Genomic DNA, 26,297 nt, shown 5'->3' on the forward strand with positions numbered 1-26,297 from the left:
CAGGATTACCATTATCGCAAACTTTAAAATACGAATTTGTTTCCTTACATCCTACATTCCAACAGGGGACGATTTCGTTGTCGATGGTATGACGTAATAGTTCACTCATTTATCAAAGGTGCCCCAATGGCGCTGTTAAATGCGAACTGAATGAGGAGAAAGGTAAAACTTATTAGTTTTAGTTCTATTAAATTGTATGTCTGCTCTTACTTAAAGAGAAGAGTTTATCCACTAATAATCTTCTTGGCGAAAACTTTTGTTAGCTGTGGATTGAATGCAACTTATTGTACTGGATGGATGAATGCACTGGACGAAAGTCTTGATCAACAATTTATCAGTTAAAACCTGTCGAATGAATAAAGAACTAATTAGACACATCCGAAACAAAAAGTTAACATATAAAATTTACACAAGTTTCTTTGGGGATAGCCAGAGGTAGATTGCACTACTATTCGATATACTCTAGGAAGATGTGGCATATGGCCAGCCAACTGCTGAATTTTCTGAACAAATTTATCAGAGGAACTGAGTTCAGGGGAACCAATTTGATGGGTGAAACTTTGTCTAGTTTCCAGAGTCAGGATCAAATGAGCCACATACATGCATTAAGTGCCAAGGCATTATCGAAAGCAAGCAAGCATGCATTTTCTCCAGAACGTCACTATATTATTCCTGCACTATAGGGCCACACAGCTCACAAAGACGAGAACACAGAAAACAGATACAAACTGAAATCAGTTGCCCAGACATAGCTCACTTGACCAGATTTGTCTGCATTTAATTTCTGTTTTGAGCGGAGCTACTGATTTGACATTCAAGGAAACAGAAGGCAAGAAGGGGCTGAGTTTGACTTCCATCACACCGTAGCTTTAGTAAAAATTGGGAAAGTAGTAGCCCAAGAGTAGTCAGTTGAAAAATTTTGTAGAAGGAAGGACAGGTTGGGAATGGTAAAAGGGGTAGGCTACAAGTAGATTGAAAGAATTGAGACTAGATCACATGAACAATTACTATAATGATCAGCAAAATTACCTTTGCTATGAAGTGATTCTGCATTAGATGAGACATGCATAGAAGTAAAGAAGCAAGAGATTCTTCAAACCTTTATTAAGGACAGCGGTTTTTCTGCAGTCATTGTCAGACAGACGACCGGCCACGCCATTATTGACCACGAGGCGAAACCCGAAAAGTCGAAAATAGGCAAACTCCAGCAGCCACACTGCCACAGCAACAGCGTAATACTGACTCAACAATGAAATCTAAAAACGGCCGTGGACCGTGGTCGTCGACAACACCTATTCTTATGGTCATTCCAAAATCGAAGTGGTAAAAAAGTATTTTTTTGTATTTTCGCTTGATTGGCATTGGCCATCTAGCGAGACGATCGACAACTAATCCATATCAGTGGAACGAAAACCCGTAGAAAACCTTCGGGTAATTGCATAGAAAAAAAAAGAAATAATATCTGTTTGATTTCGTTTGATTAATATTGCACACACTGATAATCAGTTAAAATTTATGTTCGTACATTTTTGTAAGTTCCTTCATATAATCGTATGTCGATAGAAAGCAAAAACGGCACCCTATGCTCGCGCGTGCATCAGCAAGTGCTCAGATTGTTAAAAATTAAAAAATAACATTCGTCAGTCATTAGAAAATACACAACATAATCCATAAAAATTCGATCAAAATATTGTCTCTTTTTTCTTTGTTGCTTGTCAATAGGCAAGGAAATTTAAGAAGAATGACTGTAAAGAGTGAAGGGTAGGTTACGCATTTACGTTTCCGTTCGCCCCATACTTGGCTTATATTGCGTCTATAGCACAGCACGGGCTTCATCCCATTAGTAAAGGTAGGACGGATGAAACAAGACGACAGGAAAGTAGTATGTAATCCTCTGTTAGTATATCCGGTTTTGCTTTGTTTCACCCATCAAAAAGGTTTCGTCGCTGCGTCTCAGACAGTCAGTCGGGCAACAGAGTTGAAACTCTTTACATTGAGCTCAGTTGTTCTTGAAATTTTGTTGACATATTCCATAATTTTACTCATTTTTGCTAAAGAAATCAATCAAGTTTCAGCCAAGATGTCGGAGCTGGATCCGTTGTGCGGCTACACCGAAGCAGAGTCGGGGGCGCGGGCGCCAACTTTCAATCATTACAACCGCATGAAGAAAAGCCTCTCCGGTCGTCGTAATTGCAAAATAATCACTTTCAGTACTGTTATGTGAGTTAACTATTCTAACAATATTCTAATAGCAACTACTCATGAATTGGAATGGCCTTTTTAAATGTATTTCAGGGTGACTGTTAGTTTAATCGTTGCCGCAGTCTATGTATTGGTGTATGACGGTTCGGATGATGTGGTCCCTGTAACGGACATTCCAAATGCGCTAATAGATCCCGATCAACCGCTTCTTCAGGTCTCTTTCCCCATTAAAAGAGGTAAATTTTAAAATAAATATACTTCCTGTCATTTCCATGTATTCACCGTAAATGTGACACCCAGGTCGTTCGAGAGAGTTCAAGAAAATAGATACGGCTTCTTGGGAACCGTCGACGACACCGTCCATTGACATGGACTTGCTAAAAGAATGTCACACTCGGGGTTGGAATGAAATGAACCGTCGCAATATGATGGAGAAGACTTTGGTCGAGCCTGAAGGCCCGGCTTTTTACCACCAAATGTCAACGGCGCTAAACGAAGAAGCGGTGGATTGGATCCAATCGGGTGTCATGGCCGAAGCCACTTTGCGTTGCCTCATAGAGAAACAGGTGGACTTGGAAGAGCTGAAGAAATCCGACTGGCGTTACCTACAGAAACAATGGCCGCAATGTCAGGAAGGTCAGCCACCTTTCGGCGAATTTAAATGTTCGGCCAAAGATAGATTCCGCTGGATGGACGGAATGTGTAACAATCTCCAGCACCAGCATTGGGGTTCCGCCCTGCAGCCATTCCGCCGCATATTGCCGGCCGAGTACGAAGACGGATTCTCCGTACCCAAACCTTCTTTCCCGACCGGAATTCATCCTCCTGGCCGCCAGGTCAGCATTTGCATGCAGAATGCTACCAATCAATTGGACGAGCCGAGACTGTCGATGCTTTTCGTTCATTTCGCTCATTTCCTCGATCACGACATGAGCAACATTGCCGCTTACAAAGGTTTCAAATTGATTTCTTCTTTTATTTTTTAAAAACGTTTAACGTATATATAACGCAGGTGCTAACCGGAGTGCTATTCCGTGCTGCGGACCCGTTGAATCACGTCATCCGGAATGTTTCGCTCTGGAACTCAAAAGTAACGATCCGTTTTACAAGGAGAAAGGTCTCATGTGCATGGACTTTGTTCGCTCTGCCCCGGCACCTCAATGCCAAATTGGTAATTATTAGGACAATTTAAAAATTATGCATTAGCCAAATTAACAAAATTAAATGTCTGCCAGGTGTGCGAGAACAGTTGAATCAAGCCAGTAGCTACATCGACTTGTCCAACGTTTATTCGACAACGGAAAAAGATGAACACGGACTTCGGGATATCGATGGCGGTTATCTCAAATCGCCTACGGAGCCGGATGGTCGTTACATGTTGCTGCGATCTAAAAAACTCAGCGACGGCTGTAACACCCCTGAAATGTTGGAAGCCAACACGCCCTGCTTCGTTTCAGGTTCGTCCATCATTCAAATCTCATACAAATTCGATCATCTAAATGATTTGTGATAATCAAACAGGTGATCAGCGAGTGAACGAATTCATCGGATTAACGAATATGAATCAGATTTGGATGCGCGAGCACAACCGCGTCACTGATTTCTTCATCAAAATCAATGGAGATCATTGGAGCGACGAGCGTCTCTACCAAGAAACCCGACGCGTCGTCATTGCTGAAATGCAGCACGTCGTCTACAACGAATTCGTTCCGCTTTTGATCGGTACGTATAGGCTCTACAAGCCAAGCCTTACAAGTGTACAGCTATAAGGCGAAACCACCTAGCGCATTTGTGCCACTTCGTATATACTATGTACACAGGTGAGAAGCTGACCAAGTCGCTGGAGTTGAGCCCGTTGAAGGAAGGTTACTTTCACGGATACGATGACACCCTCGATGCCGGAGTGGCCAATTCGTTCGCTTCAGCCGCTTTCCGCTTCTATCACAGCATGATCAAGGTGCGTTACCTGATGTAGAAAATTGAATATTTGTGCGGATTAAATTGACAAATTATTCAATTGGATATCAGGATCTTGTGGCCTTTGAGAAAACTGGATCCGGAGTCACCGAGTTCTCACCGTTGCACACCATGTTGTACAATCCGTTTTCACTGTGGCAATTTGGTAAAAATGACGAACTGATCCGCGGGAGTGCGGCGCAAAACCCCAGGCCCATTCACACTTCGTTTTCGGCGGAAGTAAAATTGATATGAAAAAGATTTAAAAAGAAATAGATGAAACTTAAATTCCTTTTTTTTTTTAAATTCCAGGTGGCTAATCATCTGTTTCAACGAGACAACAGCTCTTTCGGCTTCGATCTCTTTGCTTTCAACATCCAGCGCGGAAGAGATCACGGTCTGCCGCCTTACTACAAGTGGCGCGAAGTTTGTAACTTGCCGCCGACCAACAACTTTACCCAGATGAAGGAATTCTTCCGTCCGCATTCCCTCGAGCTCATTCAGCGCTTTTACGTGTAAGACACTCTCTCGGTGCTGTGTTATTTATTACAAAACAAGAAGACAAAAAGGTCAAATGATTATATAATGACAGGGATGCCACACATTTGGATCTGTTCACTGGAATGTTGGCAGAGAACCCGTTGGCCGATGGGCTCCTTGGGCCGATGGCCAGCTGCATCATTGCCGACCAGTTTGTCCGAGCGAAAAGAGGCGATCGTTTTTGGTATGAAACCTCCGATCCGCTGCTTCGCTTCACTCCAGGTAACAAAAAACCATTCCGCCGTAATCATCAAGTGGAACCGGTCCCAAACTAAACGGGACGGGTCATTTGCATATGAATGCAGAGCAATTGGCTTCCATACGTGATGTGACCCTGGCCCGAGTCCTCTGCGATAATGGTGACGCGCTGGATTTAATCCAAGATCGAGCTCTAGAGGCCGTCAGCGAAACAAATCCACGCAAGCACTGCTCCGGCTATCAAATTCCTCGTCTCGATCTCACACGCTGGTAACATGAGAATAATATCGGCCGTTAAAAAATAAGCAGCTCGTCATCACAACAACAACTCATTCAACCTTGTCTTTTCTTTTCTTTTTTCCTATGTAGGCACGAAGCCAAACCGGAGGGTCTCAAACATTAAATGTTTTCTAAGCGGGTTTACACACACACACACACAGCCATCCAGTTGGTTATTATCCGGTTTTGCATACGAGAGAGATAACAGCATTTTCACTCTTCAGTCCACCCGAGTCTCAACATCTTTTAAGGAATACATCCAACGCGTAGTTTTTTAAATTTTATTTTCCAGTGAAAAAAAGAATCTTAAACAAAAATCTAACTCATTTCCCAAATCTGAAATATCGAAAAGCGGCTGCTGGATGGAAATAAAAACCAGTTCACACACAGATGCTGGGCATATATAGTCGTTTGTTTCAATCATCCAGATAAGCATCGTGCGTGTTTATTTTCTCTTTTTTTTTAACGGGGGCTGTTCCCATCGTTGTCAGCGGAATACAAAGCTCGTGGAATCAGTTGACTTCATCGAAACAGTGTGTTACTACACTAATGCACATTCACGTTCCCAGAAGATAATTTTCATGTGGTAGTCAAATGATTTTTAAAACCAAAAGGACAACAACAGGAACATGATCTCGTGAGGTTTTAAAAAATGAGTGAGTTCCGATTTCTTTATATTTCAATTTAAAAAAAAAAAACATAAATCTGGGCTTCAACGAGTCGGTTGGTCCGTATACATTAATACAAAACGATTGGCAGCAGCTTTTCATTTACATATTTACAAATATAAAATTAGAATAATCAGAGACCAATCAGAATTGTGGATTATGATGGCATGGGGACGAGACAATTAAAGAATCAAAGAGAAGAAAATGTCCGGAGGACGTTTTATAATGAGCTTATGAATTGGAAGGACTGGAGAGTTAACGTCGGAGCGAATCCGAAAATGTAAGACAAAAGAATAATTAATAAGATAATAATAATAATCACACATTCTTTTCCATATTAAAACGGTTAGGAATTTGCGCAAGACGTTGGCACTCTTCTCTAGATTCGACTTGAGGTACACAGTTAACTGGGGGCCATCATCTGGTTGGAATCGAAAAAATTGATTGTTTCCTCTCAGATGAATTTCTCGCTGTCAGCCGGAGGAACAGAGGCCTCCCATTCGGCGTCATCCAGGCACGGATCGCGACGGCTGCCGTTGCCGTGCATTAGCAGAGGCAAAGTGTTGGAGTCGATCACTTTCCGGCCAGCCGGATGATGCTGATGGAGGCTGGGCGTCGATCCATTGCGGATGTAGCCGCGCTTCAGCGAATTGCGCGAGAGGCTGTCGGTGGAGCGGAGCAGATCGCCAGACGATCGGTGCGTCCGATCGCAAAACGACGTCTCGGCCGTCTCGTCGTGATCATCCGGATGATCACGGCCGCCGCCATCGACCGACGAGTAGAGCGGCCGGTGCTGATCGGCGAACCCGTTGTGCATCTTGTGGTGGTGATGGTGGTGCACGTACTGATGATTGGGCGAGGCCGTGATGGTATTGCCATTTTCATTCGTCACCGGTTTACCATTCCAGACGGAACGATCGTGTTCTATCGGATTACATTTAAAAGAAAAAATAAAAGGTGAAAATGAGCTCGATCAGTCACGACTGTCAACCCGATGGAGTAAAATTGAATTGTAGGTACCTCGCTCGGCGCTCCTCTGGCGGCAGTGATAGAGTGCGACTAGGAGGACAACCAGGACCGTCAGACCACCCAAGACCGAGCCCAGCACGACGTAGAGGGTATCATTCGTGACTGCCGTATCAGAGCTGACCACATCCAGCGGGCCTATGCTGTTGCTAATGTCCGAGTCACGATGGGGTCCATTGTGCTGTCGATTCGTTGAAGAAGATGGCGTGAAGATCGTCGAACCCTGGGTCTTGGCCGTCACAATTCGACTGAATTCAGACGTACCCTGCACACGGCAAAGTCAAAGTGGAAAGGAAATTTTAATTCACGACATTCCATGGAGGCGAGAGAGAAATGGAAACGAAAGTTTGTTACTGTACGGGTACCTGCATGTTGAAGGACTGCATCTTCAGATCGTAGTGCGTCTCGGGCAATAAATGAGTGACAATATGAGTGCGGGTGTTGCCGCCCAAGACCGTCACCTTGGTGTAATCTCCGGCACTGGTCGTCGAACGGTAATAAATGAAGAAACCTTCTAGAGGAACGCTGTCCAGCTCCGGATACTGGAAAAAGAGAAAAGGAATTTCAAACTTTGGCGCTAATTATTTATTAATTTTTGTCTGAGTTGACTCACCTTCCACTGGATCATGATGGCCGATTGACTGACGGCCTCGGCGATTTCAATCAGGGGACTGTAACCGGGTTTCCTCTTCGGCGCCTCTTTCTCCAGGAGAAAGCGGCTGGAATTGGGACCCAGTTTGTTATCATTGTTGGAGTAGACGGCCGCTATCCGGAACCTGTAAGTCTGTCCGGATTTGAGACCGGAAACTTCGTAGCTGCGAATATGCGAAGGAATGTCCTCGTCGATCGTCTTCCAGCGCGAGCCCCGCTTGTCCGATTCCTTGTACTGAACTTTGAAGAATTCGATGGGCAGTCCCTCGTTGAGCGGAACCGACCAGCGAACCATGACCGACTCGTCCGTCAACCGCGTGATATTGGGTCGAGTGGGCGGAATCATTTCTGTTAGAAATCAAATTCAATTTAGAATTTAAAATAATCAAAAGAAATGAGTCGTCACTGAGTCATACCTCTGGGTCGATTTTTGCCACCTTTGCCCTTGCCCTTTTTCTCTGCATCCTGGGCGTGTTTGGCCGGCGGAGATGTTCCAGTCATGGGATCGAAGAAACTATCCGAATCGAGATCGTCGTCCTCTTCTTCGTCCGAGAAGGCCGTGAGGGACGAAGACGACGAACTGGAAGAGTCGGAAGAAGCGACTTTGGATCGGGGCACCACTTCCAGAGTGGCTGCCCCGCCGTCCACTTTGCTCAGCGAATTGGACACGAAACACTGGAAGATTCCGGCGTGACGTTTAGTGACGTTGATGATGGTTAATTGCTGATCTGCAATTCATCCCCCAAACGAAAAAGAAATGCCAATCATCGTTATGTGAACCGGTTCCTTTTGTTGTTGTTGTTGGAAAATCCCGTCATCCATCATAACCAACGTACCTGTAATGATGACGTGAGTGTCGTTACTGACGGCGTTGCCGTTAAAGACCCAATACTGCTGGGGTGGCGGCCGTCCTCGAGCCTCGCAAGACATGCTGACACGGGCTCCTTCTTCGACCCGGGCATCTTTGGGTGATTTGACGATGGAAACCGGTTCGGTGAGCTGCAAGAGAGTCGACGATCGAAGGGGCGGACCGGCCGCATTCGACGCTTCGCAGATGTAACCCCCTTCGTCCTGGTCCATCAATCCGGTGACAACCAGGGCTCCTCCCCCGAGGTAATACGAACGGCCCACAGGAAGTGGTCGGTTGCTGTCGCGGATCCATCGGATCTGCGGTTTCGGCCAGCCGGTCACAGCACATTCCAGGGTGACGTTATGCCCTGCATATTCAAATAATCAAATATCATTCCCGGACAAACCAATCATTTGTGGCAACGACCGCAACATGCGGTTGGTCGTTCTTCAATGGAAAATAACCAATAACCAAAATCATCAATTTCAAAATAAATAGCCCACCAATCTGGCTGATGTATCGCTCTTCCGGTTGCCAAGTGATTGTGGCCGGTTTGGTTCGAACCGGGGCTCCTTTAACCACCAACTTGAGAACGCGCTGGCCATCGATTAGCTCGCCAGTGATGTGGTTGGCTGCCGTGCACTTGTACTGCCCTTGGTCCGACGAGCTGACATTGATGACGTGCAGATTACCCGACAACATCAGTCTCACACGCTCTGTAAAGAAGAAAAGTCCATCACACGGTCATCGGTTTATTGCCGGCCAAAAGAGTAATGGTCTGAGGAGAGAGGGGGGGACTATAATCCGGCCCGTCCTAAAAAGGTACAAGACCGTTAGACGTTAGTGTGTCGTACCATTGTTGATGACGGGCTTGCCATCCTTGAAAAAGGTGATGGTGGCAGGCGGATCGGATGGGGGCGGCGGACATGGAAGAACGGCCGTCTCGCCGGAAAACACTTCCAGCACGTAGACACTGCCACTGCTCGATAACCCGCTGCCATTATCTCTTAACGTCGGCCGGCCAGGTCCCGATGACTGAACTGACCTGCAAATAACAACCCGGATGTCCAGTCAAAACTGCGAACTAAATTTTAAAATTTTAAAACAAATGGGGAAAAACTCACTCGGATTCCAACGACGTTACAAACGACGGTGGCAAATGTGGAAAATCGCCCAGGACGGCGATGGACAGCCGGGCAGGTAGTGACGTCAATGCCACGGCACCAAACCATGCAACACACTGCAAAAACGGAAACGGAGGCCGGAATTTTAAATTTGACGTTTTTGCAAATGAGATGGAGAGAATAAAAAAAGAAATTTACAAACCTGATAGTCTCCGGCTTGTTGTCGATATCGATGCGGATTCTTATTGATCCTGAGTATAAGATGTAAGGCTGATTTGGACGATCCTTCCACCTCTCGCCTGTAAATCACATTAGGAATTTTATTATCGTCATTTTCTGATGGGAAAATTGCGTCAGGGGGGTCATAACCCGGAAATAAATCAAAATGATTTACATTCTAAACGAGGCGGCATCATCGTCGATGGCTCTCCTGCCTTTACGCCGATTCGAAGCAGTTCCTCCGCTGTTGGAGCTATTGTAATGAGCTGACATATCGGCGCCATTGTGGAGCCAGACGACCCGCTCGGCCGGAACGTTGGTCTCGCACTCGAAAACGACTCGATCGCCGGGAGGCGCCACGATCGGCTGAGGTGAGCGGACGAAAGACACTCCCGACGTCATTGTCACAGCACCACCAACTGCAAAAAAAAAATAAAAAACAAAAAAAATAAATGTTTTTGTCTACTTGTCGCGGTTTTTATCAACTGCACAACACACAAAAACCGTCAGTGTACAAACACACACGCACATTCTCTCTCTGTGTGTGTGTGTATTTATTTGCGGTTGTTTCAAGTCGTCAAGAACAAACAATCGTTTATCATGTTGACTTATTGATCCTGGTAGTAGTAAGCAGCCGGAAAGAAGGAACGTATACTATCTATAATAACACATACCAGCAGTGGCAGCAGCAGCCAGAAGGCTGGCGATGACTAAAGACGCTGTCCAGAAGCCGGAGCAAGAGTAGCAGCGGGGACCGACAGAAGCGGCGGCCATGATGTAATCGCCAAACGACGGGCGAAACAACAACAACAGCAGCAGCACCGGTTATAAGGGACTCGTAAAAGGAGAAGAAGCAGAAACGGTCCTCCTCCCGTTTTCGTCGTCCAAGTCGTCCTCTTCAATCTCGAGACGCTCGTTCATCAACCGCTCGCACAATGTCAGCCTCCGATTCCTCCTGTTTTTTAACCAAAAAGAACAACAACAACAAAAATTAAAGTCCAGGAATGGATTTAGAAAACGTCAACGACCAAACAAGACAATAAGGACACGGTTTAATATTCAGAGGATAAAAACAAGGTCGTTCTATTCCAGTTGGTATCGTGAATTTCCAATATCACGATAACTGATTTAAAAAATTAAAAAGAAAACACAATATTATTTAAAACATTTACAGCCCTGGCTGAATACACGTGGAAAGTATTTGATAAGACAAAAAAGTTGGGAAATAATTTCTGACAGTCGACTTGTTTCAGTGGAAACATGACACGACCTTTAATCGTGTCTACCTGGGCCCCGATCGTCCATTTTGATTGGCCACGAAAATTGGAGGAGAAATAAACAAGAAAACAAGATGAAGAAAGAGAAAAAAAAATAAAGAATAAAGTCTCTTCTTATCTTTCCCCCCCCCTAAAAAGAGATCAGTCATTTGTCAAGGAATGTCCGTTGTTACCTGTGGACTACCATCAAATTCACGCCTGGCGGCTACAGGTCTGAAGAAAAGACGTTTTCAAACGATCAAAAAAGAAAAGCACCCAGGGACATACGAAGATGAAAAAAAAAAATTTCCTAGAGGAACAACAATGACACAACAACACAGAAAAGAAGCCCAAAAAAGAAAAAAATGATTTCGAAAGATAACGAAAACTTTAAGGCACTTGTGGAACGGGGCGGTTACGCATCCGACCTTTTTTCAATAGGCCTTGGCTGTGTTCGGGTGTCTAAGATGATGGCTTTTTGGGAGCCAACTACACCACCCTTGGCCATGTAAGGGTGTGTATACACAAGGAGTAAAAAATGGGAGAAAATGGCCATCGATTCCCATCAGAGTTTTTATTTGTTGTGTTTTCTGAGCTCCCGGTTGATGAGGGCGAGTTAAAAAACAAGTGAAACAAAACAACCCAAAAAAACGGCGGAGGGATGAAGAGAAAACAAGAAAAATCTTATTCCCAGTTGATGATCAATAGCCTCAAAAATAGAACTGGACTCGTCCCACTTGGCACCGAGCCTTTTCCACGGGGTCTCCATGTTTGTTATGACTTTGGCGACCGGATTTTTTACTTTTTATTCACGAAACAAAAAAGAATTTCGTGTTAATAGGTTCATGCCTGTAAAGAAAAAAATCGGTCAGCGCTTGGCCGACCGGTCCAGCACGAAGGCCCATGCTGCCAAGGACGAGTGTAGATGAGGTTCTTGGACTTGTTCATCCAACACTCGAGTGAGAATTAAAAATACAAATAAACGAAGACGATGCGGAAAAGGGACGAAGGCCTCTCGAAATTCGTGAGCGTTCGAGCTGGAAAAAATGTTGGGTTAAAAAGGTATGTACACCGTATTCAAATGAGCGGACACGTTTGGCTGGTTTTGATGCAATCTCTACTGCTGCTGCTTTCATCCCCACACACATGCAACTGCCCTCTTAAAAAGAAGAATAAAATAAGAAAATCTGGTTTTTGTTTGTTTCTCATTCGTTAGCATTTCTTCATTTTTATTTATTTCTGGGCTGGAAAAGAAAAACGAGAATATTCCACCTGTCATCACGGCCACATTTTAATTCGTCAGAGAGAAAAAAAGAAAGAAAGAAAAAGGCGCATTCCCGGTACAAGCAATACCATAAATCGTCGTAGTACATTCCCTTAAGGAAGATGTTAACGACGTTAGAGAAGGAAAAAAGAAAAAAACAACTGCACGAAAGAAAAAGAATAATACTGTTTATAGACAGTATCTTTATGATGATATTGCGATAGAACATTAAACTCGATGTGCACGGCCAAATGACGTGACTTGAGCTCACTCCCGGAACTCTCTCTCTCTCGAGTTAATCTTTAGAAGAAGTAAAAAAAAACCTAAAGAAAAACCCACCCAAGACGAAAGACAGCGTCGTCGTCTCTATTCTTACATCGGACGGTCGTACACATTTGAATTTCATTCAAAAAGAAAATGAGCAAAACAACCAAAACCCTCCCAGAAAGAAGAATGTTCACTCCGGTACTAATTCCTGCTTGCCAGCAGAAAGTGTAGCTCTTGGCTGACCCGCAAACGTGACAATTCCGCCCATTTCCAACTTAATCCAGTTACCGAAAAAAAAGTAAAAAGCCGTTGAACCGAAAAATGGAAACAGGTTGGCAGAAATCAACTGGAATGTGAGATTCTGTCATCATCCAAATTCGAGCTTGATGGAATATAACCGTTTAAGATATAAAACAGTGTCTCATCACGCAAGAATTTCCACTTTTAAAAAGTTGTTTTTGAATAGCGAATTTCCTTTTTCTTTTAAAGAAAACTTAAACAGTAGCTAAATACTTCTTTCACAATTTCGGTGAATGGAGAGATTTGGTGGTGAGAGCCTATTTCAAAAGGACGACAAGAAATTCCAGAGGCCCGTAAATCCCGTTAATTGTTGTGTTACGCTGAATAGAAGGAAAGCAGTTCATTCATTTGACGAATCCGACCGGAAGGATTTTTTATTTCCCCCAACGACAATGGAGATTAGAAATAAACTAAACTTAAAAAAGAGGCTTAAAAACATACTCCCTCTAGTATCTTTTTAGCTCCAACACACACAATCTCTTAATTCCACGATTCCCATTTATTGTGGGCCATCCATTTCGGAGGTGTGCGTGATGATGTGCAATTCGATGACTCGTAAAAATAATAAAAAAAAACGTGCAGTACATTCCGTCACGAAAGACAATCCTGCGGGTCTACTCATCCATCACGCACTGGAGGCAAACTGTCGAATCTTTCGTGTGTGTCCGATAAGAGCCTTAAAAAGACTCATCGGCCACATTGTAAATTCATGCAAATGAAGGGGCCTTCCAATTTATCTTTTAGTAGGGGGAAAATTCTACTTAATCCTTCCACCTATTTTTAAACCCCCCTCAATTTCAAATCAGTTTTTTTGGGGGGGTTTAGGGCTCTCTTTTGTTTCGCCCCCAAAAGAGTTTGCAAGTTTAAGAGTGGCGAGGGGGAGAGAAAAGAATAATTTGAAAAAAAGATAACGGGGCGATAGGTCGAAAAACACGAGTGTCAAACTCGTGTTCAGAGGGTCAAAACTTTGGGTTGTGCCCGGTCGAAAAAATAATAAAAGAGGCGTCCGCTGTTAAAAGAGTGGAGGCCATCTTCTTCTTCTTCGGGTTTGTAATTTGGAACCATCCTCAACGTGTTTACAAGATGGTCGTTTTTTTTTCGAAAATATATATACATAAAAAGAGGGGGGGAAGCATAGCCAACGGCTATACGGGGAGGTTTCCAGGTCATTTCGGGTGGAGGGGTAGAAAATGGTAAAAATCTGTTTTTATTATGTTTGAAAAATAGAAAAAATCCTCGTCACCCCCCTCCATTCTTTTTGGGAGACCCCTCAGCATCTTTCAACTTCTTTTTCCTCTTGGCCACAACGAAAATTGGGAGATTTTCAACAGGCAATTTGACAGCCAACCACTTTGAAGGACTTTGCACACACACAAGTTTCTTGAAAAGAAAGTAAGCTAAGAGTACGTAATACTTTTTACATCATTCCCACGCCTTTTTTTCAAAAAGGGCGGGCGTGGGCGCTGAAAATTCCTCGACTCTACAAAAGGCCATCAACATCACGACGTCATTTATATACCCAACGTCTCACAATCATCTGCAATTACAACGAAGAAGAAGAAGAAGAAGAAGGTGGGCAGACGAAAAAATCTTACCGTTGAGTAGATGGCGGCCGAGCGCCGCCATTTGTTTCCAAAAAAGACCCGGCCAAAATAAACACAACACCTTTCTCTTTTTGATTCTTTTTTCTTTTCGGCTTTTTCGCCAAAATAAAATCAAAAAAAGTTTCGCACAAACAAAAAACGAACAGCAGACTCGACGGTAGGAATGTGAGACGGTCAATGTTTTGATTCCATCTGCAACGCAGGATCACGTGGCGCACTTGTCGTTTTCACGAAAGAAACTTGGCACCCAAAATTCTACCACCACTCGATTGCGATAATCGACGTGAAAATGTGTAAATTTTCTGGAAAAAAATAAAAAATTTCTTTTCTTGTAGAAAGAGAAGGGGAGAGAGTCACCCTGGAGCTAAATAAGTCGGCAACACACACACACGTTTTCTCTCTGGAAAGAAGACGCGATTGGTCTTGAAAAATGGAAATACCAGGGCCGATCAACTCGCCACCGTTTTGACCGTTCGATTTCAACAGTTAACACTCGACTTGGGTCTTTCTTCACGTCTCTCACACACAGTGAAACGGGAGATAATTTCGAAGGAAAATACACGACACACAAAACTTGTTGATCAAAAATTCTTATAGACACCAGAAAACGACGACACTAGCCGACGAACGCCAAGAGGCAACTGGTTGGCGCGGGCCTGGATTCGCTTTCCTTTTGGAAACGTTTCGGGTCGACCCGACACCAGCGCGATCTGGCGGTCACCAGTGGCAACAACCTTCCACACAACAATGCCCAGGCTCCTCCCACTCGTGATGGCGCCTGTCGACGAGTTGGAAAGGAGGCAAACGTGTATTAGAGAAAAAACCTAAAAATTTTTCGTTTTTTGTTTGTTACACCGTAGTAGACCAAACCACCACCGCAACCATCAATTACCGAGCCAATTAACGTTAGTCACAGTTCTGTTGGTTACAGTTTGTGGTCGAAAAAATTGTACATCGTCGTAACTTTCAGATTGAAACGATGATATAACGAGTCCAACCATTTTATGATTCTTCCACCAGACTTTTGCGCGTTTTTTTTTCTTTGTGTGTATCGGGAAAAGAAAAGTAGCAAACGTTTAAGCAAAATTGCGTTTTTCCGTTAAAAAAAAAACTAAAAATCAGTCGATTAACACATGGAGGTCACCGAACGTTTGGATTTCATTTGACAAATACTAAAAAACCGCCGTTGAATATAAAGGGAGACTATAGGTGATTGGGGAGAACTAGTATAGGTGTATAAAACAATAAAATGGCGATGGTCGCACATCGGTGAAATGGGACATCCGGCCCGGACATCCCAAAAGTATATATTTTTTCTTCTTTTTTCTCTGTGGAAAATAATAAAATAACGGAGCGAAATTCCGTAGTACATCGTAAAATAAATACTAAACAAATGGCGCGGTGTTACTATACTATACGGTCTCGCCGGACACAGGAAATGTTGTCGCGAATAATGTACACAAGTCTTTTTCTTTTTAACGTCTAATACCGTCATTTGTTATCCAAGCGCATAATAACAGTCCTATCATTTCAGTAGCTGAAAGAACTTTACTTTCTCCGAGAAATCTTTTATTTCTGATTTTATACGAGGGCCAGCGGCCGGTGGGTCCATCTTTATTTCTAAAAATGTTTAGAAAAATCTTTTTGATTCGACCGGATATGTGGTAAATAGCAGACGACAAAAGAGATTCGAAAGAATAAATCTAGACATATAGTAACCGATAGTAACATCTATATATTACGGAACGTCTAACCTCTGACGTACTATAGAGAGATTCTTTTCTTCGCATGCCTGATTCTCCGGAATCTTTTTAGATTCCATCAATTCCCGGTCTATTGGATAACAGCAAACATAATACTATACGGAATCGACCGGAAGAAAATATAGACAACAAGTCCTTCCTCCCCTCTCAACTTCTTCACTCCCCACACATAGCACAACAGCACCTGGTAGGGTCTACTATGTACCTCCGACCACCCACCGCACGGGTCACGGTTAATGGAGCTTGCCGGCCTAGATATATAAAGCCGGTTAAGAGGATATATATATTTGTAGAGAGAGTCTTTCTTTCTTTCTTTCTCCTTGCACACAGCACAGCACGCTCCGTAACGATCCAATTAAAACGTCGTTGCTCAAGTCAGTCCCTCGCTCTATTCCCAAAGTGCCCTAATGAGTTTCTATACGGTGGGGGCAGCAGCAGCACCTCCCTCTCTTCTTCTTCTTCTATTTAAATTTAGAAAGAAAAGTAGTAGGGTGGAAATGAAATGAAAATGTCGGCAAAAGGAATACATACAGCATACATGTAGGCTATATACTGCAGGCTGTGTGTGTGTGACGTGACCGAAAGGGGTGATTTGAATGCGATGGTGTGTGTAGACGCGGGCGGGCCGGCGGGATAAAAGAAGAAGAAGAAGAATTCCAAAAGATGAAAGATGAAAGCGAACGCGCGGACCACCCGTGTGTGTGCTGTGTACCACGCAGTTAAAAAAGGAAGAAAAAACATGCGCATTTCTTTCTTTTCTTTCAGTCGGTGCATGATGTACGTGCATATGTTCTATGCGCATGATGATGGCATTACACGATATAAAATACAACAAAAGAAAATGGGGGAAGAAATGGGCGGAGTCGCCGCGCAGCGCCCAGTCAAGTGAAACCGAGGAGGAGTGCAATAGAATAGACGAGAGAATAATCAAAACTATTCAGATGGAAAATATTTTTTAATCATCAAAGAATTGAGCTCGGCGTGATATATGAGACGGCGAAATCGAATCGGAGATGAGTTATTAGAGAGAGAGAAAGACAATCAGCTGATTAATCAAGACGATGTAATATCTCATTAATTGAATCGTCAATTGAATTAAGATTTTCGATTAGTGGAGATTTCAGATTCAGCACAAAACATTCGATCCGACCGATTGACGAATTCATTATATAGGATTATTATCATGCGTAATGTATAGCCTATACAGCGTGGGAATCAATCAGCTGATGTATAGAAAATTGAAATTGGTATTGGATATTTACAAAATCGACTGCTGATTGGAAACGGAGCCGAGAGGATATCGTTTACCGACATTTTGTCTTGTGTTATTTTTCCCAGCAATGAGAAATCAATCAGGAGTCAATGACAGAAAGATAAAAAGAAACAAAACAAAAAACAAAACCTAAAGAGGGAGGGGAAAAATAGGCGGATTGACATATAAATAAAACATGAATCGATCAAGAGAAATGTAGTAAAACAAATTGGATAGGCCTATTCCCCCCTCTCATTTCGTCCATTTCCCGGAAAGAAATGGATAAAATAAAAGTCTACACCAAAAAAAGAAGAAACAAAAGAAAATTGAATTGATTCGTCGCAATCCGTAAAAAGAAACAATAAGCAACAATCAAAGGAAATTGAAAATTGTCTTATTTTACACTATTAAACACCTTTAAGCTCAATAGAAAAATCGATAAATATTGTAAACCGCAGCAGAGAAAATCTCGTAGCGAAGACGACGGGTATAATAAATGTATTGGGATGTATTTATTCGTTTGGGCCTACAGAAGAATGTAACACGACGTTCCTATATCCCGCCATGAGGTGTTGAACGCGCGCATCAGCTAATAGAGCGCCCGCCGCCGCCGTTGCCGCCATCAAAAGTCGGAAAAAGAAGAAGAAGAGGGCGGGATAAGAGCAGGAGGAACAACAAAGAGCAAAAAGAAAGAGAGAGAGAGAGGTATATTAGCGAAGATGGCTTAATCGGCGCCTAGCTATATAGAAAAACGGAACGAAGAAGAAGATACTAATAAAAACCCGTCGTGGGAATATAAAGGAAACGGCTCGCGGGAAAGAAGAATGTGTCATTTTATTGAGACTATGGCTATTCTTTTTTCACGCGGGATCGATGGAACTTTTTTCGTTCAACAAAGAAACAAGGCGAAAAAAAACAAACGGAAAATAAAGTTGTGAGGAATATAAGAGATAGTGTGTACAATAAAAAGACATTTTGTGTCTAAATTTTTATTTGATTTTTTTTTTCTTGCGCGCGTATTTTAAAAAAGAAAAACCACAAACGCGCCGGTTCCCTCTGCGTTACCATTTAGGGTCATGACGACACTTTGCTGACTGCCTTTCCAGCAGACTCTGCTGTTGCTTATAGGCGTCCCTGGCGTCCGTGCGTCGTTTTCTTCTCTCCATAACAAAATGGATATATACTACCTGGGGAAAAAAAGAAAACGACAAAAATTCTTATAAGTTAACACCCCTTGTAAAAAAACGGGAAAGAAAAAAAAAAGATAAAGAAAACGCCATTAAAAGAAACAGCCCCCGAGGACAATTATATAGCGCGGCAGCAAATGACGTCACGCTGTTGAATCCAAACGATTTCCGATTTAATGAGCTCTTTTTTTCTTCTTCTTCTTCTTTCATTAAAAAATGGGGGGAATAAAAAGAATAAAAAATAATTTTGTGCGAGCGCTCACGTTTTTTCCTTTTTTTTAAATTAAGAGTCTTGGGAAAGTTGAAAAAGAATCGTTCCCTTCCTATATAATATCTATTAGATATATCAGTGTGTGTGTGTGTGTGTGTATTTAAGCTCTCATGTAATACGCCGTGGCGTCGACTGGAAGCGCGGCCATATTAACACAAAGCTCTTTTTTTATTTTCTTTCATTTTTCCATCATTGAAAAAAAAAAGACAAATTAAATTTTCCCGGGCGTCAAAATCAGTTGGGGTCCCGCCATTTTTTCTTTTCTCGATCACGCGACAACAACGTGACAACCTTGTCAAAAAATAAAAATCGTTGAAAAATAATTCTCCTACTTATTTTATACAGTACCTAGAATTAAGAAAACATACAGCACCGGCCAGCCGGCCAGCCATCCAGCAGGAGCAGCTGGGCGCTCCAATCGATCGATCAAAAAGATATGCGCGCGAGCTAGCTCGGGCCGAATATATAAAAGCCCAGCACAAATCCAACAGCGGCGGCGAATGGATTCGATTCTCCGGCGCATCGGTGAAGGAATGCCGTCCGCCTTCTTGTCTGGACCTCGTTACATTATTCGGCGCATGACTCACGCGAGGCCAGCAGCAGCATCACTGCGTGATTTTTCACAGCTGAGTGCTGCGCGCCGCCGCCCGGCCATCAGACCAGCAGCAGCACATCGACTGGCAGCACCACTTCCCTATAAAGAAAGAAGAAGAAAACATGTTTTAATAATAATAATATTCTTCTGCTGTGCCGTATACGCTCTCCTGCATGAATAACAACGTCTACACACAGCACATCAGTTTGGAAATTCACCTAATCAACTGGCAGCCCATGCAGCCGAGTGTATTACCGTTGGTTATCGGATACATTTTAACTAGAACCCCAAAAAGCTGCTGGGCCTTTCTTTATTATAAAATAGGATTTAGATATGTTGAAAGGCAAAATAATAACAACACAGACGGTGTGTGAGGGTCTTGTGTTTCACGATTATATAAAGACATCTCGGATTCCATCATCCGAAAAACCCCAAAAAATGTTTGCCCGTCGACATTTTCTGGAAATTCGATAGGCGTCCAACATAAATATAGGCCGTCAGCGCGCATAGATTAAGTTATAGTGAACATTATAACAAACGACATTCCTCTCTCTCTGCTGTTTTGATGATCCTCTTTCAGACTCTTGCACACAAAAGAGTTCTTTTTGGGAGAAGGAAAAATATCTTTTTTCCTCTAGCCTGTGTGATGATGAATTCATTCACATGTAAAAATCTTCCAACACAACAAAGAAAAGAAAAAAGAAAGTCGTCAATAAAAATGAATTTTTATTTTTTTATTTTAAATACTTTCGGGGGTCTCACACTTGTAATAACGTGTACACATTTCTTTTTGGCGTATATAGACAGCAGGACGAAGAAGGGGCTTCGTCATCTTTCAACGTTGCGCCGTGAAAAATGCGTATGCAAATCGCCCAGCACATCAAAGACGACGTGAATGTCTTACGGGAATTGTCGTACGTGCTGTGGTTCGGGACTTGAGCGATGGCGCTCGGCGAGTTTCGGTTCAAAAAATAAAATAAAACAAAAATTTCAGTCAATATTTGCACACAGCAGAAAGCAGAATAGTGCCAACCAGGAAATATACTGTATATGTGACTATGTAATAATACGTCACCCGTTTGGTTATATTTTTGTTTAAATTATTATTGACACACGCCGACGAAAAAAAAAGTTATACACGACTGGAAAAAAAGCCCATTGAATCGATTTATCTTTTTCGAAGGCCGTCGTCGTCGTCATTTTCGTTTTTGTGTCTCCAAAAAGTTCTTTTTTTTTTATTTATTTTTATAGCCCCGGTAGATCGGCTTATATTCGGCTCCCACAGCTATATAAGTTATATAAAATATAAAAAGATATGGAATTTCCCGCGAGCCCCTTATAAAATAAAAAAATTTTCTTTTTTTTTCTCAGTTGTGTTCGAGTTACTTTAATTCTTTTTTACCGTAGGGGCGTTGTTGCTGCACAAATGTTGGCGCCACTTTTTATTATTATTTTTTGGATAAAAAATAAAAAAAGTGTGTCGAGTATTTTTCCACCTGCTTAGTTTACAACTTAAAAAAAAAGTCATTTGAATAATAGCGTTAAAAAAGTATGACGTGAAGAAATTCGATCCCATCGACAGTTTAACGAGTTATAGGAGTGGTCCGATTTTTCACCTGCTAATATTTTTTTCTCTCTCCATTTATTCATGTCTTTCTACTGAATAAAAATTCAATTTATTCCGCACTGCGTAATATGAATGCAATTTTTCCCTTGCGAAAAAAAAAAGAAAATTAATAAATCAATGCACGCAGAGATGTGAATTAAAAAATCAATTAACTCGGGAATAACAAGGAGAGAGAAAAAATTAAGGACTGGAGGGCGGTTGGAAGCGACGAGCTGCCGCCTTAATGAATTGGAATGGACGCGCCGGAGCGCTGGGCTTAAATATTTTTCCTTTTTTAAAAATATTCACGTTATTATAAACAAAAAAATGATGTTAGACTCTTTTTTTTTTATATTTTTACCGTGAAATTAGAAAAGACGATGGCCTTTCGTTTTTATTTTATTTCACATTTTATTCTTTTTTAAAACTCACTTATATATAGCTCGTCTCTCATTTACCCTGGATATTTTTAACTCTTAACGATCTAACGAAGAAAGCAAAATAAATTTTTAGAGAGCGCTCTGATTTTATATTTTAATATCCTTCAAAAAAATTATTATGCGATCGTGCCCATAAATTTGGTGACTTTGAAATCGAAACAAAATAATAAAATTTCTAAATTTCTAATTCAATTTTCAAATAAAATATAAAAAAAATTCACCATTTTTGGTTTTATCCCAACTGGTTTTTTTATATATTTTGTTATCTCGATTTTGTTTTGTTTTTTGTTTCTCTGGAATATATATTAAAAAATTGAATACATTTATTATGCGTGTCTGTGTGGATATAGCGTCGCACCTGTTTTGATTTGATATGGGGCCCCTCTCGTATTATGTATATATAGGAGGCAGTCAGCAGTCGAGCATAGCAGCATAGGGTAATATGTATATTAATATATATAACGATTGGCGACTTGATCTCTTTTTTAGGAAATCCATCAGACGCCAGTCGTCGTCGTCCAGAAATCCAGACGCCAATCCCAGAAAAGAGAAAAACACAAAAACCCATTAATCTTTTGCACGATAACAGCCACCAGTCCTATATATTCAACTGATGCTGTATATTATATTATACATAGTAGCAGCTCCTTTATTTTATTTTTTGGTTAGGTTGTTTGTTTTTTCCCGAAAAAAATAAAAATAACTAGAACTTATTATTATTTATAAACATATCTAGAATATACAAGGAATATGTTTTTTCCTTCGACGGATTTTTGTATATACATATAGTTTTTTAATGCATCACCTCTCCAGAATTGGACTTCTTGGTTTTATTTTTATTTTTGGCTGTGCTGTGTATCTACACCATTTCCTCGGCTTCTTTTCTTCCTTTTGCCCAGCAATTTCGACTGCTGGCTTGGCTGGCTTAGTCTTCTATATGAACAACACAGGTGAACTTTTTTGATTCCCATTTTTAGAGCCCGGTTATAACCACCACCTTCTTTCTGCCAGCTGGAAAATATTTAAAAAAAAAAAAATTCTACAATATATGACGGCCTTGTAAGGGCAAAACTGCTATAGTAGCTGCTCTCTAGCTAGCTGGCCCCGGTCTGGCCGGCCCGAGAGATCTTTTTTAGCTTCTCTTGCATGAATGCATTTGTATACATATATATATATTTATCGCCTATAGCAGCACACAGGTTTCGGTCATAACCGTATTCCCGTTTTCCTTGTGTGTTGTATATCTACATTTGCGTGTTCCTTATATAATCAGCCGGGCCACAGATTTTGAGTTCAAATATATAAATTATTTCCTTTCTTAAAAAAATAAATAAATAAATAAAAAATAATACTGCAAATATAGGCGTTGTTTATTTGCATAATCCATATAACCTGTGCTGCTGCTGTCATCTCTGCCGTGTGCCAAAGACCCTCATCGACGACGACCATTTCGAGACAACAAAAACCGTCCAGCCGTTCACCAGCAGAGACGTCGAGTGTGGTAGAATATTATTTCTTTTTCTCTTTTCCAGTAAAAACACTTGAAAAGTTATATTTTTATAATATTAAAAAATATGGAAGAAGAAAAATTGTTGTATTATTCTCTGGGTGCTGGTGCTGAAACTCCTTTTTCAATCAGAACTACTTTTCAATTCTTATATATTTCTCGTCAAGCCTGTCTCTCTCCCCTCTCACTAAATAAATAAATAAATAATGGATTTCCAAAGTTGACTTGACAACCTGTCCTGCCGTCAATTTCCATCGTGCCAGACTTTCGTCAACTTGTTCTTAAGCTATATATTTTGTCTCTCCCCCCCTTTTAGATTTTTTAATGACAGTCGTCGAGTTTCTCGTGAGAGGGGGAAGGAGCCGAGTACTACCAACCCTACTACTCCGCCTTTTGGGAGCTTGTTTATAGAGAGTCTGAGCGATGACAGGGATTTTTGTTCGTCGTAAACATCAGCAGCAGCAGGACCCGCAATTTCTTCAGATCCCAATTTGAAAAGAAAATGCGATGGGATATTCCGTTCCATCCTCAGCATCTTTTCTCTTCACCAGCCAAATGCGCAACGTCACGCCAAAGTCTACGGTGGGTATTTACACTAATACAACCAGAAAGGAGCTCGAATCTTTTCATATAGACGGCCAGAAAGCTTCTTTCTTTTCAGAGCTCGCGAGGAACAATCGCGAGCAAATGAATGCTATGCGTGTTGTGTGGGTCCTATTCACTGTAAACCCTTTTCTAAATCCTCCCCCCCCCCATCATCTCACCTGTCCATTTCCACCTTCGTCACCCCCCAGATTAAAAGTCGTCCCTGTATATATGTACCTGATAATAATGTGTGTAGTCAATATAGGCTCTTATATAGCAGATTCGTCCTTTTATCTCACAAGAGTTGGAAACTCAACTGGCTGCTGCTGGTGGTGGTGATTAAAAAATGGTTGAAGAGAGCGTCTGGCCGTAGCGAATTGATTTTCTGTTCAAAATTTATAAAGATGGTGCTGTATTACAACTGGCTATAGTTAATAAGCTAGTGGTCATGTACTATAGTATAGCTGACGCATCAAAAATGATGATGATCAACCGAGTTTCTAGCCAAGTGTGTTATACATATTTTTGTTTAAATTGTGTCCTCGCTGGTCTGAAGGGTTTTCTCTATCTGCTTGTGTGATATGCCGGTGATATTTCCCAGCTGTGCAGCTCTGCTGTGCCCTTCAGACCGCCGACTGGGGGCATTAAAGCCAACGAAATATGCATCATTAGTCCGTGTATTATATTATTATATATACGTCGCTAGTACTAGAGTATACTACATTTTTTTAGCCGGAATATCACCTTGTAGTGCATAAACTGTGGCCGTGTACACTAACTATAACCATCACCGCTTTCAAAAAGCCAACGGAAAAAAAAAAAGAAAAATTAAGAGAAATATATATGTAATTGTGTGGATTCGAGACGGAAGTGGATGTAATCAGCCTGGGTACCATATATACGCACATGTAAAAAAAGACACCCAACCGAGTCACCTCTCAATAAAAACGAAAGACACATAAAAAGAAAAGAAGCAATGAAAAAGGTTCTTTCTTTTTCTATTTCTTTCTTAACTAATAAGAAGCGCTTAATTGAGTCACTCTTTATATTAGATATTTATTATGTACGTTGTTCCAAAACGGTGGATATTACACACATGTATCAATGTAATAATGCGGATGTCGAAAAAACCTTATAGGGACGAATATAAAAATACAAACCGAATTTAATTCCAGTCGAAATTCCCTTTTACGATCAAATAGTCGGATGACGTATGGATTAGATATAAATTCGATTACAAGGTTTTCCTTTTTCTATTCATTCTATTATTATTATTATAATGTCATTCCCACATGTTAGATTCGCTTCATCTTTTCTTTTTACATCAAGGATCTTATATAATATTAGACATCCTGTTGGACGTCCATCGCAATAAATCCCTTAATGTTTCTTTGCCGATAGTATAGTTGAGAAAAAAAAGGACTGTGTATAGCATGTGTGTCAGGTGTGCTCTCTTTGAATCCTAAACGACCTTGCTGAGACTCCTGAAGGCGATGATCGTTATATTCCTTTGGCCAAAGGAGAATCAGCAGGTGGGCCGAACATCCTCCTGAGCCTTCCGAGATAGTTACTATAGTCTCCAGCCATCGCTTATGCACATAGATATTTCGATGAAACATCTTTTCTGTAGATAATCTATTCTGCAGGCAGCTCGGCGGAGAACCAAGGGGGGGGGGAAACAAATATAAATAAATCCCCGGTACAGGTGTAATATCTGTTCACAGCCGGCAGACCTTTATATACATACACTATGAGGCACACAGTTTGATATGGGAAGGATATATCTTATTGGCAGTATGTAATAACATCTCAGATGTAATATTCGTCCGTCGGCGGCTGTCTTGCGAATAATCTTTTCATCTCTATTATTTTTGATTCAAAACTTAAAATTATAAAAGACAGAAGAAATCGATTTGGTATTTCCCCCCCCCCCCCCCAGTCGACGCTCCTTTCTTTTTTGATTTGAGATTATTACGTTTGATATCGAGGGAGGAACATTGGGGCCGTTGAAAAGTCGGTGAAATTTATTTCGACGTTTGCGCCATCTGTATTATACCTGGAGAAAAAAATGTATTTTTTTAAAGATTGTATTTTTCTTTAATTTTTATTTCTTCACTGCTGTCAATGTGGATTCATACATCAGCCCAAGGCACCATTATTTCCATCTAGTCATGATTAATCGTTTACACACGACACACCTGTCGTTGGCTTCCATACGTATGACCCAGTGCCCGTACAGGATTTCCCAACCGTCACTTCCTTTAATGAACCATATCAAATCCAGGAATATACCGGTATGTGTCATCTATTACATGAGTTTCAACAAAGGGTGAGTTTGATTGGAAAATTAATAAAACATGGGGGAGGTTATTTAAAAGGATTATTACATGATTTTCCCTTGCTTTTTAAGTGGGGAGAAACCAGCTTGTTTGATCCTCTTTTCGGTGGCTTAGTTTGGTGTTCCTCGCCTATACCAATTAACCCACAAGGAGCCAGAAAAGTTATTTGGAGGGGGGTCTCGACTCTCATCGGTCCATCGTCTCCGCCTCCTTGTGTTTACAGGAAGCCAACGACAAACGAGCATGTGCTGTGTAGATTGAATTAAACATTAAGACAACTGGAAGAGAGCTGGAAGGGTAGCAGCCTCAGCAGTCGGAATGATTTACGGTCAAGTGAAACATTTCCTT

General features: G+C 41.7%; 2 protein-coding genes and 1 long non-coding RNA gene across 22 annotated transcripts in view; 1 reads left to right on the forward strand and 2 right to left on the reverse strand.

The window, feature by feature from the left end:
• The window catches only part of LOC124191209, a 101,081-nt gene extending 99,848 nt beyond the window's left edge, over nt 1-1,233 (reverse strand). For 19 of the 20 annotated variants that reach the window (XR_006873312.1, XR_006873307.1, XR_006873304.1 and 16 more), the window contains exons 1-3: nt 1,030-1,233; nt 211-345; nt 49-146 (exon numbers count right to left, since the gene is read on the reverse strand). This is a non-coding gene — a long non-coding RNA (uncharacterized LOC124191209). Of the gene's footprint in view, nt 1-48; nt 147-210; nt 346-409; nt 962-1,029 lie in introns of all 20 variants that reach the window. The other variant, XR_006873324.1, reaches the window with a different exon arrangement.
• Nucleotides 1,234-1,891: 658 nt separating this feature from the next.
• LOC124191169 (peroxidasin homolog) lies at nt 1,892-5,692 on the forward strand. Its single transcript, XM_046584207.1, has 12 exons — nt 1,892-2,220; nt 2,296-2,438; nt 2,503-3,156; nt 3,215-3,373; nt 3,438-3,659; nt 3,724-3,924; nt 4,023-4,159; nt 4,231-4,398; nt 4,471-4,673; nt 4,751-4,920; nt 5,004-5,166; nt 5,266-5,692. Exons 1-12 carry the CDS (start codon nt 2,081-2,083, stop codon nt 5,297-5,299), a joined length of 2,394 nt encoding a protein of 797 aa, XP_046440163.1. The 5' UTR covers nt 1,892-2,080; the 3' UTR covers nt 5,300-5,692.
• A 121-nt stretch (nt 5,693-5,813) lies between these two features.
• LOC124191165 (interference hedgehog-like) lies at nt 5,814-15,046 on the reverse strand. The gene is made up of 13 exons (XM_046584201.1): nt 14,396-15,046; nt 10,388-10,668; nt 9,889-10,132; nt 9,697-9,793; nt 9,495-9,610; nt 9,225-9,415; nt 8,874-9,086; nt 8,357-8,737; nt 7,937-8,248; nt 7,483-7,868; nt 7,235-7,411; nt 6,864-7,134; nt 5,814-6,767 (listed from the first exon to the last, which is right to left on the reverse strand). The coding sequence occupies exons 2-13, from the start codon at nt 10,485-10,487 to the stop codon at nt 6,298-6,300; spliced, it is 2,958 nt and encodes a 985-aa protein (XP_046440157.1). The 5' UTR covers nt 10,488-10,668; nt 14,396-15,046; the 3' UTR covers nt 5,814-6,297.
• Between the last annotated feature and the right edge of the window lie 11,251 nt (nt 15,047-26,297).

This window comes from Daphnia pulex, chromosome 3 (assembly GCF_021134715.1).
Source record: "Daphnia pulex isolate KAP4 chromosome 3, ASM2113471v1".
NCBI lineage: Eukaryota > Metazoa > Arthropoda > Branchiopoda > Diplostraca > Daphniidae > Daphnia > Daphnia pulex.